This window comes from Triplophysa rosa, linkage group LG24 (genome assembly GCF_024868665.1).
Source record: "Triplophysa rosa linkage group LG24, Trosa_1v2, whole genome shotgun sequence".
Lineage (NCBI taxonomy): Eukaryota > Metazoa > Chordata > Actinopteri > Cypriniformes > Nemacheilidae > Triplophysa > Triplophysa rosa.
The window spans coordinates 2,075,232-2,092,982 of NC_079913.1; the positions used below are offsets into that span (position 1 = coordinate 2,075,232).

The following is a 17,751-nucleotide window of genomic DNA, read 5'->3' on the forward strand; positions in this document are numbered from 1 at the left end:
CTTTGTGCAAATGAGAGAGAGAGTGAATTGCACTTCATTGTTAATGCATAATTCGATCAAAGTGAGTTTTTTTTACCTAATCATGAAGGCTTGTACTGTAAGAAAATATGAATTTAAATAGAAATTTAAGCATCTATAGACCATTTAAACTATAAATCAAAGAGTTGAAAGTATACGAAAGTGAAGTTAAATCTGGACATCCATATGTGATTTATCATTATACTGTCTCTTCACACAAAGTTGCAGAAGTTAAAATTTGTCATTTCCACAAAAAAAGTCTCATCTCCTCCATAGCATCTAAGAATATTATCGCCACAATATTAATCATATCTTTATTCTGAAGCGCCAGATGTGACATGCTGTAAAGTGAAAACACTACAGCTGTGAGGCCTCATCGAGTGCAGTCGTCTATACAGACAAGAGGAGTTATTATCTTGGGAATGTGGCAAATTTAGAAATCTGTGAGCTGTGCTTGTATCACTTTTCTGCCGTTCGACTGTATTACCCTCCGTACGTGTGTTTACATGATAATGGAGATTCACATACGGTCTGTCATCATGTAAGTCGTTGTGTTATTCTGTGCAGTAAATCCCTTAAGAAACGCATGATATCATACCATTTGTCCAAGCTCTCGCCAGGAGTGACCTATCATTTCTGGATATGACAAGCATTTAGATGAATGTGATTTTCTAGTTTTGTGATATGTCACCCTTCTCCAACAGAGTCACGGTAATAATTGCGCTCTTGGGAGTGTAATGCATCAACAGGACCCTTGATAGTGTGCGCTGAAAATGTGCCCTGCATATAGAACCAAAGGCAGACATTGACAAACCTATAGAAATATTGAAGAAAGGGTTTGGACATATGTATGTAATGTCAGTCTTCACTGTACACATGATGCTGACTGTCCTGTTATTCTTAGGTCACAGGCATGAACATTACAATTTAAAAGGCTTTAATATGAAACTGTTTTTCAGCCTTCATTGATGGAATTTTTGTTATAGTTTGAGTGTAGTAAACATTTTTTTGGCAGATTGATTACCATATAACTAGTTTTGCTACAAATGGTTAAACTAGTTACGGTTGTGGTTACTATGGTCTAACTAAAGTTAGCATATTTAATTTTTTTAATTGTATTTTGATTATATTTGTCTTTTTTTTCTAAAAAAAATTGTATTAGCATTTTTTATTATTTTTGTCATTTAATTTTTTTGCTTATTTTTATTTTTTTCTTAATTTTATTATGTTTTAGTATTTTTTATTAATTTATTTCATTTTTATTTCTGTTGTTTGCTTAATTTATTTTTTTGTACTTTGCACTTGTACTTTTAAGCCATGGTTAAAACTATTTTTCTTGTACTTTTTTTGCTTGGAGACTTGGTTAATTGCCATGGTTCATTTTTGCGGGCATTCATTTCAAACCCTGGTTTATTTATTATATATTACATGTATTTATTAGATTTTATTAAATAAAAATGACCCAAAATTACCCACCACTTTCTAAAAACAACTGTCAGAATCGCAAAGCACCTTTCCATCCATCAAACTGCATTGGCCAGGTTCCCATTCATTAAACTTGGCAAGGTTAGCCGGCCATCAACCCACACGGCTGCTCAAGAATACGAATAAAACACCTTCGATTGGTACTAATGCATTTTTGCAGTCGTGTAAGACCTCAAGAGAGAGAAATGAGAACTCAAGCTCAGCATCTCTGCTTTTAAATCAGCGCCGTCGCTGTTATACAGGTGAGAAGAGTAGCTTTAAACACTAAGCTTGTCCGGCAGGTCTGCGAGCGCACCTCCTAAATCCCACCATTAAAGTCCAGTCTAAAAGATAAACCATGATTCACTTCAAAGTCAATAGCTTCAACCGCCGGCATTCGTCACCGGTGGCAGTCCGTTGTCAGCACGGTGATTAATTATGCTTATTTTAATTAGCTTTCCTGCCACAAAGCTAATTGCTTGTGGATTGTTCGCAGGAAATACCCAGCACCTCGAGCGAGGCGTCAAGGCGACCATAGCGTTTATATCAAATCTGATTTAAGTAATAAGCTCTTTCAAAAGGCCAAACGGCCATCAACGCCAGGTAAATGCCATGTGACCTTTTTAAAAGCGTCGCAGCGTCCCAATAATCCACGTATTGGGGCTGTGCGCCATGAGCGATGTTCTACCATTTCTTCTCCCGTTCTGTGAATTCAGATGTGCTAGATTTCTCTTTTATTGTGAGAAGAAAGCAGATCAGATCAGAGACTTCTGACAGCTTCAGGAAGGCTAGTTATTTGCGAGCGTCTTAACAGCTGTGGCGGCAGACGTATGGCTTGACTTTATCTGTGACAGAGGCGGACGTTGCGCACAAGCAGATGTGCGTGGCCACATGACCGAGGGAGATTTCACACACTGGAGAATTTTATTGTTGAATTAATGAATTTTATTTATTTTATTCACGCAGGAGAATTTTATTGTTTTTCCATATCTCAGAGGACATAATGAGCTCTCAAAAGAGTAAAGATTCATTGTCAGGCTTTATGGTTCCATAATATCCACAGATTTTATTTTGTTGCAAAAAAATGGTTCTTTGTAGAAGAAAATGAGAAACCCCTCTATTATTTGGCAACCCTATTATTTGGCAACCCTATCATCTTTATTCTTAAGATACTTACTGTATGTTTATATTTTGGACTTTGGGGTGGTTTAAATATTATAGGATAAGATTGTTGGCATACAGCGAGAGTGCTATAAGATGAATGTGTATAGCACAGCATATATAATTTGCTCTTGGATGAATTTGATGAGGAGTGTTCATATTAAAATCTTTGGCTTGCAGACTGAGCACAGTTTATGACGTTGTTGCAATATAAAAACTTCTTACAAGATTGCCAGGGTCGTTTTTTCCTTTTAAAGATGGAAACTTAAGCAAAAGTCTTGCGTTTCTCTTGTTTAATCTCATTGTTGTCTAGAGGAAGCTACTGAAATATTAAAGAAATCTCATCTGCGATTTTTCTTTCTTACGGGTAGACGCCTTAAAGAGGATTCGAAGCAAATTTGCCATATACGCTTCACTCGAGGCGTTTTTGACAAAACTAACAGTGCACTTCGAAATTGTACAGCGCTGGAAACACAATGGATATCATTTGCACCGTTTATACAATACTGGAAACCAGCTGTGGGTGTCAGCGTCGCCTTCAACCCGCCCCATCCCTCATCCTACATGCATCAGCGAGAAGTTAGGCGGAGTAAATTGAAGCGATCTGTGTTGATTAAGGTTGAACTGAGGACAGGAGAAAGCAGAGAAGCGAAGGTCACCCCCTTTATCTATAATCACATCACAGCCGAGCGCTACTGAAGGATCAGCGTTTCATAATTACTCATTATTCACGGGTCGGTCACACAGAGATACACAGTGATGTTCTGGTTCCTTGAGCTTGGAAATGGCATACGAGGATGTTTAATTTAAAAAGTGACAAAAATGTTAATACCGCTGTTCAGACAGGTAATTATGTGGAAGAAACCACGTCTGTTTCTTCTGGACGTTAAAACACGGAGGACTAAAATGCCTCAATTAAAGGTGAAGAACACTGCAGCTCTAAACATGCATCTCATATCTCATGTCTGGTTCTCACAAGTGATGGCTGCTGGATTCAGAATGGATCCTGCGGTTTTACGGGATCAATATTCAATCTGGTTTATTACAGATTAATCCTTGAATATCTCAGCATTATCTTCATCTTCATTAAAACTATGACAGTTGCCGTGTTTGGAATGGGTTGTTAGTGTATTTCTTACTGCACTTTATATACTACATGCAATTTTTTAATAGTTTGTGATGCTAATTCTCTAAATTAGGGTGTTGCCTCATTCATTTGTGTACGCTTCCCTGATTGCACACATACATCTCAGAGACGTCAAATAGACGTTTTCTGTCAGATGTCATATTTATATGTCTGTAAGACGTTCCTCATGTAAAACTGATAAATGTCTTCGAGAAAGCAGATGTCTTTATACATCAGATGTTTTCCAGATCTTTAGCAGACATCTTACAGACGCACCTGTGCTGTCTGGGTTGAGTGATGTGAAACAGAACGACGGGTGCATTGGATTGTGAGAGGCAGTTTTGCAAACAGTCTGCTGTTGATGTGTGGTACATCAAATGTACCAGCTCATCTGAGTATTTTTGAGCATGATGAGCATCCCTTGCATGTATCCGTACTGCATACTTCAAAAAATAGTCAGAAATATACCATTCCTAGACAATACCTAGTGTTGTGGCATTTCACACAAATTGACTCGGTTTCATAACTTGTCAACTTGTATTTTAAAACTAGAAGCTGTTATATAAGAAAGTTTTTCTTAGACTTATGAATAAATTGACAGATGTGAGAGGATGGGTAAATGAGATCAAGTATGCTGTGAGTACAATAGTCAATGTCATGAATTATGGTAATTATTTTACATTTTCACACCAGGAGCCTTAGGGTTTTGCTGCTGGTTTCATAAGAAGATCACTTGGCTGCTTTTTGTATCTATCCTCGAAAATCTTCTTCATCGTATTGTTAGATGCATTCATTGTATACCAGTTGATTGAACATGTACTCATTTCGCTCTGGTGTGTCATTTGAATTAGTTTTTCGTGTGGAAACGACCATAATGACCATAAGTTGTGCGTTTTCTCACAACAACACTTTATTATTAAACACGATTGTCATTTCACCAACAGCATCAGGCACCAACCAAACCATCCCGGTTTAACCCCCCAAAAATCATATATCCTTTGATATATCTGAGTCTTTTCAATAGGGGGTGTCTAGAGAGCCAGAATAGATAGCAGTCAAATTCATCACGGCAAAGTCGGCCCCGTATCTCATATGAAGTTCTGCTGCGGTGCACACAGTTTATTACAATGCCTCATGAAGCTGTCTCCACAAAGTGTTTAGAGAGAACGTGAGCTCATTCAAATGATGCCGGTCTGAAATTCAATCGCGCTGCGTCAAAGCCACATCCTGAGATGCTCCGAGCTCCTGCCTGTCTTTGCTCAAGCTGTTTGGAGTTCTATAGTGTAAATGGAGATTAACACAACATTGCACGTAGTTTGATGAAGAGCTGGGGAGAAACGGCACGTCGTGTCCCTATTTCCCGTTCCTGTTGCTCAACGGGGCCACAATAAGCGTAGCCTTTGTAGAGAAAGACAAGCAGCAGGAGATAAAGGTGATAGATAAAGATGTACGCTGAAGTGATAAAAAAGTTAAGTCGTCATCCTCTCAGACGTTTCCTTTGGCACCGGCTGCAACCGCGAAGCCGAGCTGGACATTATGGGTGAAAAACTGTCCCGGTTCAGGGCCCCGACTTTATTGGAATTGCTCGTAAGTGTCACTACGTCACGCTTGTCCCTTGAGGTGTATTACTCCATGGTGAAATAAGTACTGGGTGATAAAAGGAAATGTTCGATAAGATGTATTGGTGCCAGAGGGAGCTCACAAAAGACCGCATGGCTCTTTAGACAATGTATTGGCAGATAAAATTGACATTCTCTGATCAGAGAACATTCTGTGTTTCAAAAGTCAGAGGTCAAGATTCAAGTCTATATTACCAGGTTTATAGATGGAAGTTGTATAATGTAAGAAATCAACTTGTTTAATGATAACTTGAGGACTGATATGTGAAAAATTAAATCCGTTTTTCTCAACAAGGAGGAGCCTTAACTTCATTTATTTAAAATAAGGCAAAGTAAGCAATTAAGCTAAACCAAATAAAAATGATCTGTGTTATGGTATTTGGTTTATTATTTATGCCAACCTCTAGAATATTTTATTGAAATTTTGCTTTAAAATGTATAATTATTTTTTTAATTGTATTTTAATTTATTTTATTTTTACTATATTTTATATTTATTCTATTTGAAATTGTATTGAATTACTTATTAGAAATGGTGAGTAAATTACTCAATTAAATATTGTTGTGGACAGTAGTGGGAGCATGAAGACAAAGGTTGAATAAATTAAATTAATAAATATTAGTTAATTATTCAATTAAATTAAATTAAATATTGGTGTGGATAATAGTGGGAGCATTAAGTCAAAAAGGTTGATTAAATTAAATTAATAAATATTAGAAAATTATCAAAAATTAAATATTGGTGTGGATAATAGTGGGAGCGTAAAGTCAAAAAGGTTTATTAAATTAAATTAATAAATATTAGAAAATTATCAAAAATTAAATATTGGTGTGGATAATAGTGGGAGCGTAAAGTCAAAAAGGTTAAATAAATAAAAGTAATATATATGTATTTGTATATGTGTATTACTTTTATTTATTTAACCTTTTTGACTTTGTGAATTGTGAATTATATATTGCTGAATGTACGATATTGTATGGAAATATAAATCTTGTAAAATTGTTACGAATCGCCACAAGGTCGTGTTGATCAATCACCGATACAAATACAAGCAACTTTGAAAAAAGAATATATTTTTAATGGAAATAAACCTCCTTGTAAGTGGTTCATTATGCAAAAAATAATTAAATTTTAATGTAAATCTCTTTGTAAGACGTAGGCCTAGTTGTATCTTAAGAATATTAGGACGCTTGTTTAAGGGGATTCTGTGTTTATACAGCTGAAATCTGAATCTGTCCCGTGAGTTTATAAATGTGGAACTCTCTGAGCTGAAAATCAGTGTTAAGTTTTGCCTCTGACAGGTTGAAGCACACAAATGAGGAGATTCACGGCCCACCTGAAGCTCAGGAGAACGACAGTGGAGGCCCTGCAGGGTCCCCTGGTAATTATCAGACCTGTCCATGATTGACATCTGCCTCCCACCCATCAATTATAACATCACCAGTAGCTTAAAACAACCCGAGTAAACCACACAGCAGCGAGGACCTTCCATCCGCTCTGTATGCACTCTGTAGAGTCTGTGTCTGTTTTTACCCAATTATTTATGAATATGTTGTTTCTGAACTCCTTTGTGTGTTTGTAGTGTGATAAGGGCCATCTGGTGATGGATGCAATCTGGTGTATGGTTTTCTTATCATCACGATCGATGCAGAATGCAATTTGTTTCGGGTCATCAGCTAATTTGCTGATTTACTTTTGTGTATTGTCAGATTTTAAGATATTCAACTTTCTTAGTGCGTTATCTCAGTGTATAATATTGTTTTAAGAAAAACAATCCCTTCTTTCTTGTATTCTTTTTTATCTTTTCCATAATAATAGACCAGAATAGACAGATATGAACTGAACTGACAGATATGAGACTGAACTGCCTAAACCAGTGAGGAAATATTTCGGTTTACCCGTTCACCCTCGCTCTCCAGCCTCCTGATGTGAAAAGTGATGCTGATGTCGACCGCAGGTATGCGCCTGCAGAGCAGCTGCCCCCCGTGACCTCATCCGTCTGAGGCATCTACAGATCAACGGAGCGTTTCGTGGCCGTCTCACGCTCTATCGGGCCCAATGACGGAACACAGCGCTAGGCCAGACCCGCGTTACCACGGGGTTGCTGGAGTCCGCCCGATCCGACAGTACTTTTGACCCTGCTGGTCTGGGGGTCAGCAGTGCAATTCAGCATCTAGATTTTGCTTCGAGTCTAAAGGTTTGTTTTTTTTAAGATGCACTTGTCATAAATACTACTCTGAAATGTCAATTTGATTGACACTGGACATAGGCACCTGCTGACATTAAAAAACAAATATTCTTTTAAAAATACTACACCGAAGTAAAACCAACTTAAACAAAATTCTAGTGATGCATACTACTGTTCATGTAGTGCATACTAAATGGCATTATAAAAGAGCGCATTAATTCATACAAGTACATACCAATTACAGTGCTACTAAACAGTACATTTTTAATAAGTGCATATTAAATTGCATACATAATAGAGGTACATAATACACCGAAGTCAGCCCAACCTTTAGACTCGACTGCATTCAAAATCTGTTTACAGAACATGTTGATGTTCTAGTACGACCGTGGACGTGCAGTTCTTTATCATTGCTAGGTATTTTATACGATTAAAAAAAAAACAGAGTAGAAAACAGGACTCGTTTTGCAGGAGCGCCTTCATAGACCAGTGATGCTGCATTCTGTTACCATGGAAATCCAATTTACTAGACCACATGCAACTAGGATTAATGGCTCAAAAAAATCTAAAATGAACTGATGAAACAATCTGCAAGTGATTTCGTCCCATGACGACTTGTTTTCAACTGTTTGCTTTGTAAAATGAAGTCTTCTCTTTTAGATCCTATAGCTCAGTTGGTAGAGCCGTGTGTAAAGACCAAGAAGATTTATATTCTCGTAACACAGCTACTGATTAAAAAGAGAAAAAGTATACATTGAATGTGCTCTTTTGTATAGAAGCATCTGTCAAATGCATAAATGTAAATGTTCAGTTAAGTTTCTATTAAAATTCCCTGATTCACATTAGTTAGCACTAATGTTGTTTACAGCACTTTATGTAACCAAGACACAGCTTAGCAACTGTAAAGACATTATTGTAATTGTTATTAGTTGCAACTGTTGTTTTATTGAGTGAACCACCAGTACTGTGCAAATGTGTCATACTATGACTCCTAGTGGTGGACTGTGGCATATCAAGGCTTACAATCTGAGCAGTTTGTGAACAGGAGAGGGATGATCACTCTTAATAATACACAGACTGTTCTGTAACTCTAAGCACTTGGTCTTAATGCAAGATTCACAGATTCACATTTAAAGCAAGAAAAACGTTGCATGACTTTTCTTTTGTTTCTTTGCTTTAATAGGCTACATGTAATTCATTTGCACTGTGTGGACAAAAAATACTGTTAATTTATATTAAATTAAATTAATTTTGTTTATTTATTTTAATTTTTGTTTATTTATTTTAATTTATGCATTTTATTTTAAGATTTTTTTACATTTTATTTAGTGGTATGTTTTTGTTTTATTTTATGCATTTCATTGTATTTTATTGTATTGGTTTTATTTTATCTTGGGCATTTTAATTTTGTGCATTTTACTTTGTGCTATTTATTTTAATGTTATTTCATGCATTGTATTTTAATTTTATTTCATGCATTTTATTTTTTATTTTTTTAATAAAATTAGGTTTTTTATGCTTTTTTTGTGCAATTTATTTTATACATTTTATTTCATTACACTCATTTTTATTTTGTTGCATTTTTGTACACACACACACACATACATTAATTTTATTTTGTGCATTTTTTCATGCATTGTCCACTGAAATCTGCTTTCACGTCAGGGCTATTTGAGGTGAGATTGAGACCAAAAACATCTCCGATATCCTTCCGATTGCTTTGCGAGATTGTTTCAAATTGCCCTGGTTCAGATAAACATTAGACAGCAACAAGTTCTCCTCTATCAAAAAAAGCATGTTCTCTCTGCTCGCAGAACAGGCGCCCTCATCCGTGCTAAACAGTCGAATCCCCCCTGGATGCGAGGGCAGAGACAGAAACAGATCAAGTGCCCCACTGGCTAAACTGTTCTCTCTGTTCCACAAAGCAACCATCTTACGAATCCTTTCTGATCCGTCAAGCGTAATGCAATGAACTGCATGCATCTCGGTACCCATAACCCATCTTTCTGCAATGCTGCGAGAAGCAAGCACTCCCGGGCTGAACGAGACCGCTGGGTGGCATTTTCTTGGCAGCGTGCCCGTCTTTGAGTATTTGATATGCATGCCTATAGACTCGAGCACTGCTGATAGGGTATTTTACCCGCTGTGATTTACTGTCCGGGCAGGATTTCGCAGTGATTTATAATGGCACATACATTAGAAGTGGATTTATCAAAGCATGCCCCATGCTGCGAGAACTATACTGACATTTAAGAGCACTGAAGTGCGAGAAAACGTTCCCGTCCCATCCAGCGATGCCACAAGTGATTTTGCATGGGACGTAGGGTGACGTCAGCTTGTTGTTAATGGGGTGGGCATCCGAGAGCAATTTCCTCTATCTGCATCAGGTCGCTGGGGAATGGCGTAGGCCTAATGGGGAATCGTTATGCAAATCCAATGTAATTAAAACGAGGGCCACATGACTGAAACCCAGAGAGGGTGTGCGTGTGTGTGCGTGTGTGCGTGTGTGTGCGTGTGATGTGTGTGTGTGTGTTAATTTATATCATTAGGCAGGCAAATTAGCAGTACCCAGAATGAACAGCTGATTATTTTAGGTCCGTGTTTGATAATGTGTCAGTGGGGTAAAAAGCGGAGCCATCCAGAACATAAACACTGTTTGTGCAATATTCTTGGCACCGAAATAGCTCTTATTTTGGAGTCACTTAAAAAGGAATTATTTCATGCATTAATGATAGTTTGGATGGGTTATGCCGTTGGTTAAAAAGCCATGTTGAAAATTATCATAATGGGCGGCATAATGAGAGGGACAATCCCACAATTGCTTTTTATTGATATTACGTAAACCAGGGGTAAGAAATCACTTTGATTCTCCTTAATAAGATTTTAGCAGCACAGTATTACATAATACACAATATCTGCTGAAGATCTGTTTACTACAGAGACTTTTCTAGTGTATAGCTTATATGTACACATAAACATGACACTTTCTCGGTTTCTTGTCATGAATCTTAATGTAAGAATGATAAATGACATGCGTGAAGGGGTGATTTTTTTAATCATCTTGCTTTTTAATCCTTAAATTAAATATTATATTTTAATCCTAATCAGCGTTTAAAGATTTAAGATATTAAGTCTTGTTTTTTATGATGGAAATTAAGGGACTTTAAAACAAGAAAAATATTTGCCAATCAGCTAAGAAAAATAAACTAACTTAATTCAATAAACTGAGTTTATTTTTACCCTTTGCCAGATATTTTTCTTGATTTTAAACATAGTGTCTTAATTTTTATATAAATATATATAACTTTTTTTACATTTGTTTATACTCCAATGGCAGAATATTTAAAAATATATATTTTAATTTTTAAATTTTTTTATTTTAATTTAAATTGTATTATTTTACCCAATTGGCGGATATTTTTCTTGATGATATTTACTTGATGGTTGATATTTCATAGATCTGTCTGCCCTGGTAATCCCCTAGCAACCGCTCTGAACTCCCTAGCAACCTTTTAAACCACAGTCAACCGAGCAAATCATGTATTAGTTCTATTTCATCCATGACAAGTTTAAGGGTCGTGTTGTCAGTGATAACAGTGTGACAGCGATGAGTGGAAACCACCCTAAAAATAAACCTGATCAGAGGCGCATGCCGACGTGCGCATATATTCACCCTCCTGCAGCGGCCATATAGCTCATGAACTATGCGTCATGGGACGATTGTGTCCCCCAACATCCCCGTGCGTGTCGACAGCTGCCGCTCCATACCCGGAATACCACAAAAGCTGCGTGTCCTTCCAATGTTCGCGCGTCTCCGTGCTCGGTTGCATGCGCTCCTACTGTGTGTTGTATCTGTGGCGCCGATCCACAAAGATGTTTTCAGATGCATTGTGGGATTGTGCATGTGTCGATCTGGGGGGTTCAGCCTGAGATGTGCATGCCCACTCGCATAAATGTTTACAGCATGCGAACATGTTTTAAAGTGCTATGATCCGTCGTTTTTAAAACCCTCAGAACGTTCACCTGTAATAATGTTGTGCTTGGCTGAATATTAGGACTCTGATTTAAAATGCTCTTCCTCTGAGCGTTGCGAAACGATGGTGTCAGGCAATGCTATAAAATGCTCAATTAAACAATTATGTGCGGCACCTGACCAAGAGGACACCAAAACTCTTTGTTGTGCTTCGGGTGGCCACGGGAGTCTTAATCTGCTTAACGCATGAATAATAATGCATGTGAACCTCTCTATTAATAAAAACCTGGAACATGTTATGCACTAGAGCAAACGCAAGAGTAATGAGTTATAATTGTGTGTTGTGCACCTCTGTCCGTTATTTTCCCAATTCCAGAACAATGGTGCGCCAAAAGGTGCCGAGCGGCATTCTCGGGAGGCGTAGCAGTGGGTTATTTTGGTTGGCCATTCGCGTGTGAGAGGTGAGGCATGAATCAAACATTGAAAATCACACTACACCATGTCTCTCTACCATAACTCCTCTCTTCAGTCTCCTGGCTCTCTCTTTAAAGGTAAGACTCAACAGTCTGGCTTAGAAATCAAAAAGTCTTTTAAGTTGGAGAGTAACAAATGCTTGAAGAGTCTTTTTGATTGAAGCAGAAAGATATGTTCACTTCCTTTGGTCATTTTTGTGCATTTTGGCACGATCAACACCAAGGCATTCAATCTAATAGTGTGTGATGTGATATATAGAGGTGAAACGGCAGGTCGTCGTTGGGCACGGCTGGAATGACATTCTGGATGAAGGCGTTGGTTGTAAATGTACAATGTGTGAGATGCTGTCTGTCACAGCAAGGCAGGTGTTGCGCTGTTTTACATGCATGCGTATTCTCCATTATAGACATTTTGAAATGAAACTAACGGAGCTATGCAGTTAGTAAAGTCTCTGGCCCTCTCTTCTGCTAACTGGAACATTAAGACGAATATTTTAGGTGTACGTGCTATGACTGTTTTAGTCTTAATGTGACAATTAAAAACTTACAATAACTTCGGAGTTCAAGTATCTACACCGTAAAACTTTGCTGTAGTTTTTGCAGCAGGTTTGCCAGTAACTTACTGTAGATTTAATTACTACTTAATATACTTTCCAATTAGTACTGTTTTCAATTCCTTTAATCAAAATGAAAACACTTTGACTTTTGAGATTCAAAATGAGCAGGAAGAGACTGGCATTAGCGCAGCAACGCTGCAAAAAATGACATTCTTCCTAAGCGTTTTTTTCTTGTTTTCTGTAAAAAATATTGAAAACTTGTGACCCAAGATGTTTAGTCTTGTTTTATGAAAGAAAAATATATAAACTAGATAAGTTCATGCTTAAAACAAAATTGTACATTAAATCTACAGTAAGTTACTGGCAAACCTGCTGCGAAATTACAGCAAAGTTGTACAGTGTACTTAAGGTAAAACTTAATGAAAAGTAACTTGGAGAAAGTAAAAAAAAGACATTTCCTCACAAAGATGTATTTGAGTATCTAGAAGTGAAAACTTTTTAACAGTCTGCCTAATGTTCTGATTATGTAAGAAGTTAAAAACCAATATAGCTGCTGTTATGGTTGTTGGACGCTTGAAGTGTTTGTATGCAGACGGATCGGTTTGCGTTGCAGTCAGGTTTCTTCATCTTCAGAGGTTGTATAATGAAAAGGAATCGGACAAAAACCATGTGAACTGAATAAACATTTTTACACAGCTATAAAAATCTAATCGTCTACTACAAATCAAGTATTATAATAGATGTTTAAGATAAACATTAACTGTAAGGTTGAGGAATATGGTTTGATTCATTCACAAAAACATGTTTCTATAAGAGGAATACTTTTCATTTGAAGCCCTTTGTGTTGTAATTTAGTTCTTAAAGGAGGACTTTTTTATTAGTAATTTTTATTCCTACTATGGAAAGTCATCGGGGGCTTATTTTAAAGTGAACTACTCCTTTAAATATCAATATGTATATAAAGATCAGCTCAATTGCCTTTCCAGTAGTCACACCAGCAAAAAAAAGCTTGTCATTTGCAACCAAGTGCCATTTTCCCACTCAGACTGTATAATTCTTCTGGCACCTGTGGTATCGATACCTCCCATCACTGGGTTCGATTCACATATAAAAACATGAGTTTCTGAACTTCCCATTCACACGCTTTCCACCGGTGAATTTCATCTCTCAACACCATTTTCCAGGAGAGACCCCATTAACCCCTGCTCAGAGCCGCGGAGCCTCCTGTGTGCCACTCAAGGTCACTGTTTTCTCCGAGGGGCCAGTAATGTCAGGACCCCGATCTCTACCGAGTGCAAGCTTTAATGAATGTATCTGTAAAACCTGTGAGGAAAAACGCTGATGTGCACAGACAGAGGGTTTGTTACATTGGTGGAAAGAAAGGTCACTGTTCTTCGGTGTTTGTGTCAACGAGAAACCCGATGTCCGGTTACCTGAATGCCACACGCAGTGTGTGCATACTAGAAATGTGCAAGTATACTTGCGAATTTTGATGTCAAAGGTGACAGTTTTATTTCACGCATTTAGACATCCTTTTTTAAGAGCGACCTCTTGATCGTGGCGTCACTTTTAATCTGTGACCATTGTTTGGCATTTGCCCGCTGATGTGGCCAGGAATAAATCAGCTGGCCTGAATTGAAGTGCTGAATGGTGACCACAATTATTTTGGCTTCCTTTCAGGTCACGTAGTGTGTTGGAGTCATGTCTGAGGGGTAAGTGTTAGCTTTATTTGGATACTGACCCTGTGAATGTCATTCAAAACGATTTATTTACACAAAGCAACGAAAGCAGAGCTGTTGTTATTGCTCGTATTTAATTGTTATACTTAAAGGGATAGTTTGCTGAACAAAAAGAATCGGTCGTCATTTATTCACCCTCATCTTGTTTAAAGCACAAAAGATGATGGTTTGAGAAATGTCTGAGTGGTTTTGTATCCGTTCAATGGAAGTCAATGGGGGTCATTGTTGTTATCTTCAAAATCTCTTCTTTTGTGTTGTGTATAAAAGAACGTCATACAGGTTCGAAATGACACGAGGGTGTGTAAATGATGAAAAAAATGTTCCCCTTTAAGTTTTTATACTTAAACTAAATATAACTGAAGCGGAAATAAATCAATTGTGCATCTAAAACATAGGTATGCTATTGCAATAAAACGGGGAAACTATACCAGAGAAAAAATATATACCCATATAGCATCTGCATAGGAACACCCCGGTAACCACCTTTAACACTTTTTGCTCGCCTGTTTTTTCCCAGAAAATGTAAATAATCAATGTTGTTCTTATTTTTTTCTTATCTTGTTTTGTAAACATCCATTGACGTCGCCACAGACCGGTAAGCAACTTCACACTGTGTTTGTCTTGAATGTTTTGTTTTGCCTTTGTTTTAGTTATAAATGAAAAGTTTCCATGCTAACAAATCTATTGAATTCTTCTGGCAGTGGATGTAATGACCATATACTTTTCCCCTTCGTGATTCTGTGAAGACAACGAACAGCATGTTAAAAACTAATCTACGCTGCAAGTTTCATCTGGTCCACTTAAACTCCACTGTGCAACTGAGCCCTCAATTTGGAAACTGAAACTGTAATGGTGTCAGACAGTTAATGCATGCAGCACAGCGTGTGTGGATTAAACCCGCCAGCAGGATTGTTTTAACATGACTGCAGATTATAATGAGCCGGTCTTAACTCTTCCCGATCCTGCAGAAGAAAAGGACAAAGTCGAAGTATTCAGCGACACGCAGGCTTCTGCTAAAGGTGGGTCAGAAAGCACACCGACATCAAACAGCACTCGTGTCCCGATGAGAGATTCGATGAAATTCAGTTTGATCCAGGCGTTTAATTTGTCTCTGCAGATTTATGGCATGATTGATTTCATCTCAGACCTCATGCAAAACTAAAACAAAGCTACCTGTGGATGCAATCTGTCCTTAGCGAATTCCCGTGATTTTACTTTATACTAACTTGACTTCTCTCACCCTCTGAACGACTGACCCTCAGACCAAATTGCTGAGAAAAGCAGAATGTTTGCTGGTGAAAGAAAAAGAGCAGAAAAGCATCGAAAGAGAAAACGCCCTCAGGGAGAGAGCGCCACCCCTCAAACTTTCCGGCCTTTCGGTTCAAGAACTGCAGGTGCAAATGTTGACAATGTTACACGCTTGTCGTGCTGTATTTTATCACGGCCACATATTATTTTAAGAATGTATGATTATTGTTTTTACATTAGTAAACTGAGATCTTTGCAGGACCTATGTAAAGATCTGCACCAGAAGATCGATATTGTGGATGAAGCCCAATATGACCTGACTATAAAAGTTGCCAGAAATGACACGGAGGTATTTAAACGGTGATAAATGTTGTTGCAACAAAGAAAACAAATGAAGAGTTTGGTTCCAAAATGAATTTTTTTCAAAAATCATGTTTTTTATTGTGCATTCCAATTAATATCAATCAAACTGCAGTTGTTTTGTTTTGATTCAAGTCATAATAACACCAAAAATACAGCTAACTAACACAATAAAAACACGATAACATAATAAAAAACTGTTTGAGTTTGTTTCCATGTTAAAAAGAGAGTTATCTCACTTTGGAAACAAACTTCAAATATAATAATATTTTAAATAACAATCAATGATTCTAAAATGCAAACTTTAAAATTGAAATAAAAATAAAAATATATATATAATGCAATAAAGCAATAAATAAATAAATGGATTCTTTATATTATTGTGTTTATGATTATTTATAAAATAAAACTAAGTGAATATTATATAATATAAATAATACAAAAAATATTTAATAATTATATAAAATATTTATTTTAAATGTTTAATAATAAAATAATTATATACATATATCAGATGTAATCACAATGTAGTCTACTTTTTTTATTCATTCACTAAATGCATGTTTTTGCCAGATTCTGTCACTAACCCAGAAGATCTATGAACTGAAGGGTAAAATGAAGCGGCCGAACCTGAAGCGGGTGAAGAAGTCAGCAGATGCCGTGCTGGGAGCGCTCACGGACAACAGAGTCATGAAAGCGGACTTCAAAGCCAACCTCAAAACAGTGAAAAAGGAAGAGGAAAAGGTAAAGCTCTGCTTTATAACAAGTGCACTCGTGCTCGGAGAGTCACCCGTCTGGCTCTCATCTCAGTATGATGAGACGGATTATTTCGATTCCTTTGAAGGCCCAATGGTGATGAAATGTTGGCATTTAAAGAGCTCCTGTCTGTTTGAGGCGTGATGCCACAGTCTGCTGTTATCAGACATGCACGTGCAACTATTTCTGTCTCACTGGAGCGTGTTTTGCCATTTCTCTATTGCTGCAGAAGGAAGAGGTCACGGACTGGAGGAAAAACGTGGAGGCCATGTCAGGCATGGAAGGCAGAAAGAAACTGTTTGACGCCGGGCAGTAGATGAAAGCGTGTGAAATATCTCCATCTGAACATAGGCCTCCTAGAAAAAAACCTAGAGAAATGTTCATGGTTTCCATTACAATTCCCATTAAATCCATTAGGATGTATGTGATGGTTTCTATTGTTTATTTTCTTCTTCATATAACAGTGATGGTTTGAGTTTTAATCACCTTGAATATTATATGATAAATTATTCATTTATCTGGTCGATCAGCTGTGGCTTGCGTGCAATATTAATTTGTGATCACTGCGATAATAAAAACACGTGGGCACTGTCTGTAGAGAAGCAAAAGATAATATAAAATAATATTCATATCGACTGTGTAAATATTTGGTTCATATTGTGTGTTGATTGAAACAAATAAGGTTACCGTTTACCCTTGGTTGAAGAGCGGGTTATTACCACTTTGTAGTGTGCAAACGGACTGGGGTTCATTTTTAATAAAATCATATCCAGTAAATTGGGAAGTTTGAGACCTTCATTAAAAAGATCAAAGATTTGATCAATGTGGTCACCCAGGTAAAGGCAGTTCTGTCTTTTGACCTACAGGTGGCGCTTTGCATTTAACGCTTTACCACCCTAGCATACTGGTTGAATTGGTGTATTTACAATGTATGAACAACAGGGGGCGACAGAGTAACAGCCAACTCCAAATTTCCAGCATACCCTAAGATTCCGTAGTGTTGTACAAATTTTCAGGACTTTCTTCTGTGGGTCAAATAAGGCAGAAAAAAAGGCTGACAGACCCTAGT

General features: G+C 37.3%; 1 protein-coding gene across 1 annotated transcript; it reads left to right on the plus strand.

The window, feature by feature from the left end:
- Positions 1-15,277: 15,277 nt before the first annotated feature.
- tnni4a (troponin I4a) lies at positions 15,278-17,105 on the plus strand (the record flags this gene model as incomplete). The annotated part of the gene is made up of 5 exons (XM_057323443.1): positions 15,278-15,337; positions 15,581-15,712; positions 15,826-15,915; positions 16,500-16,670; positions 16,912-17,105. Coding segments are annotated over 5 exons (540 nt in total), but the record flags the coding sequence as incomplete, so codon positions are not given.
- Positions 17,106-17,751: the final 646 nt, after the last annotated feature.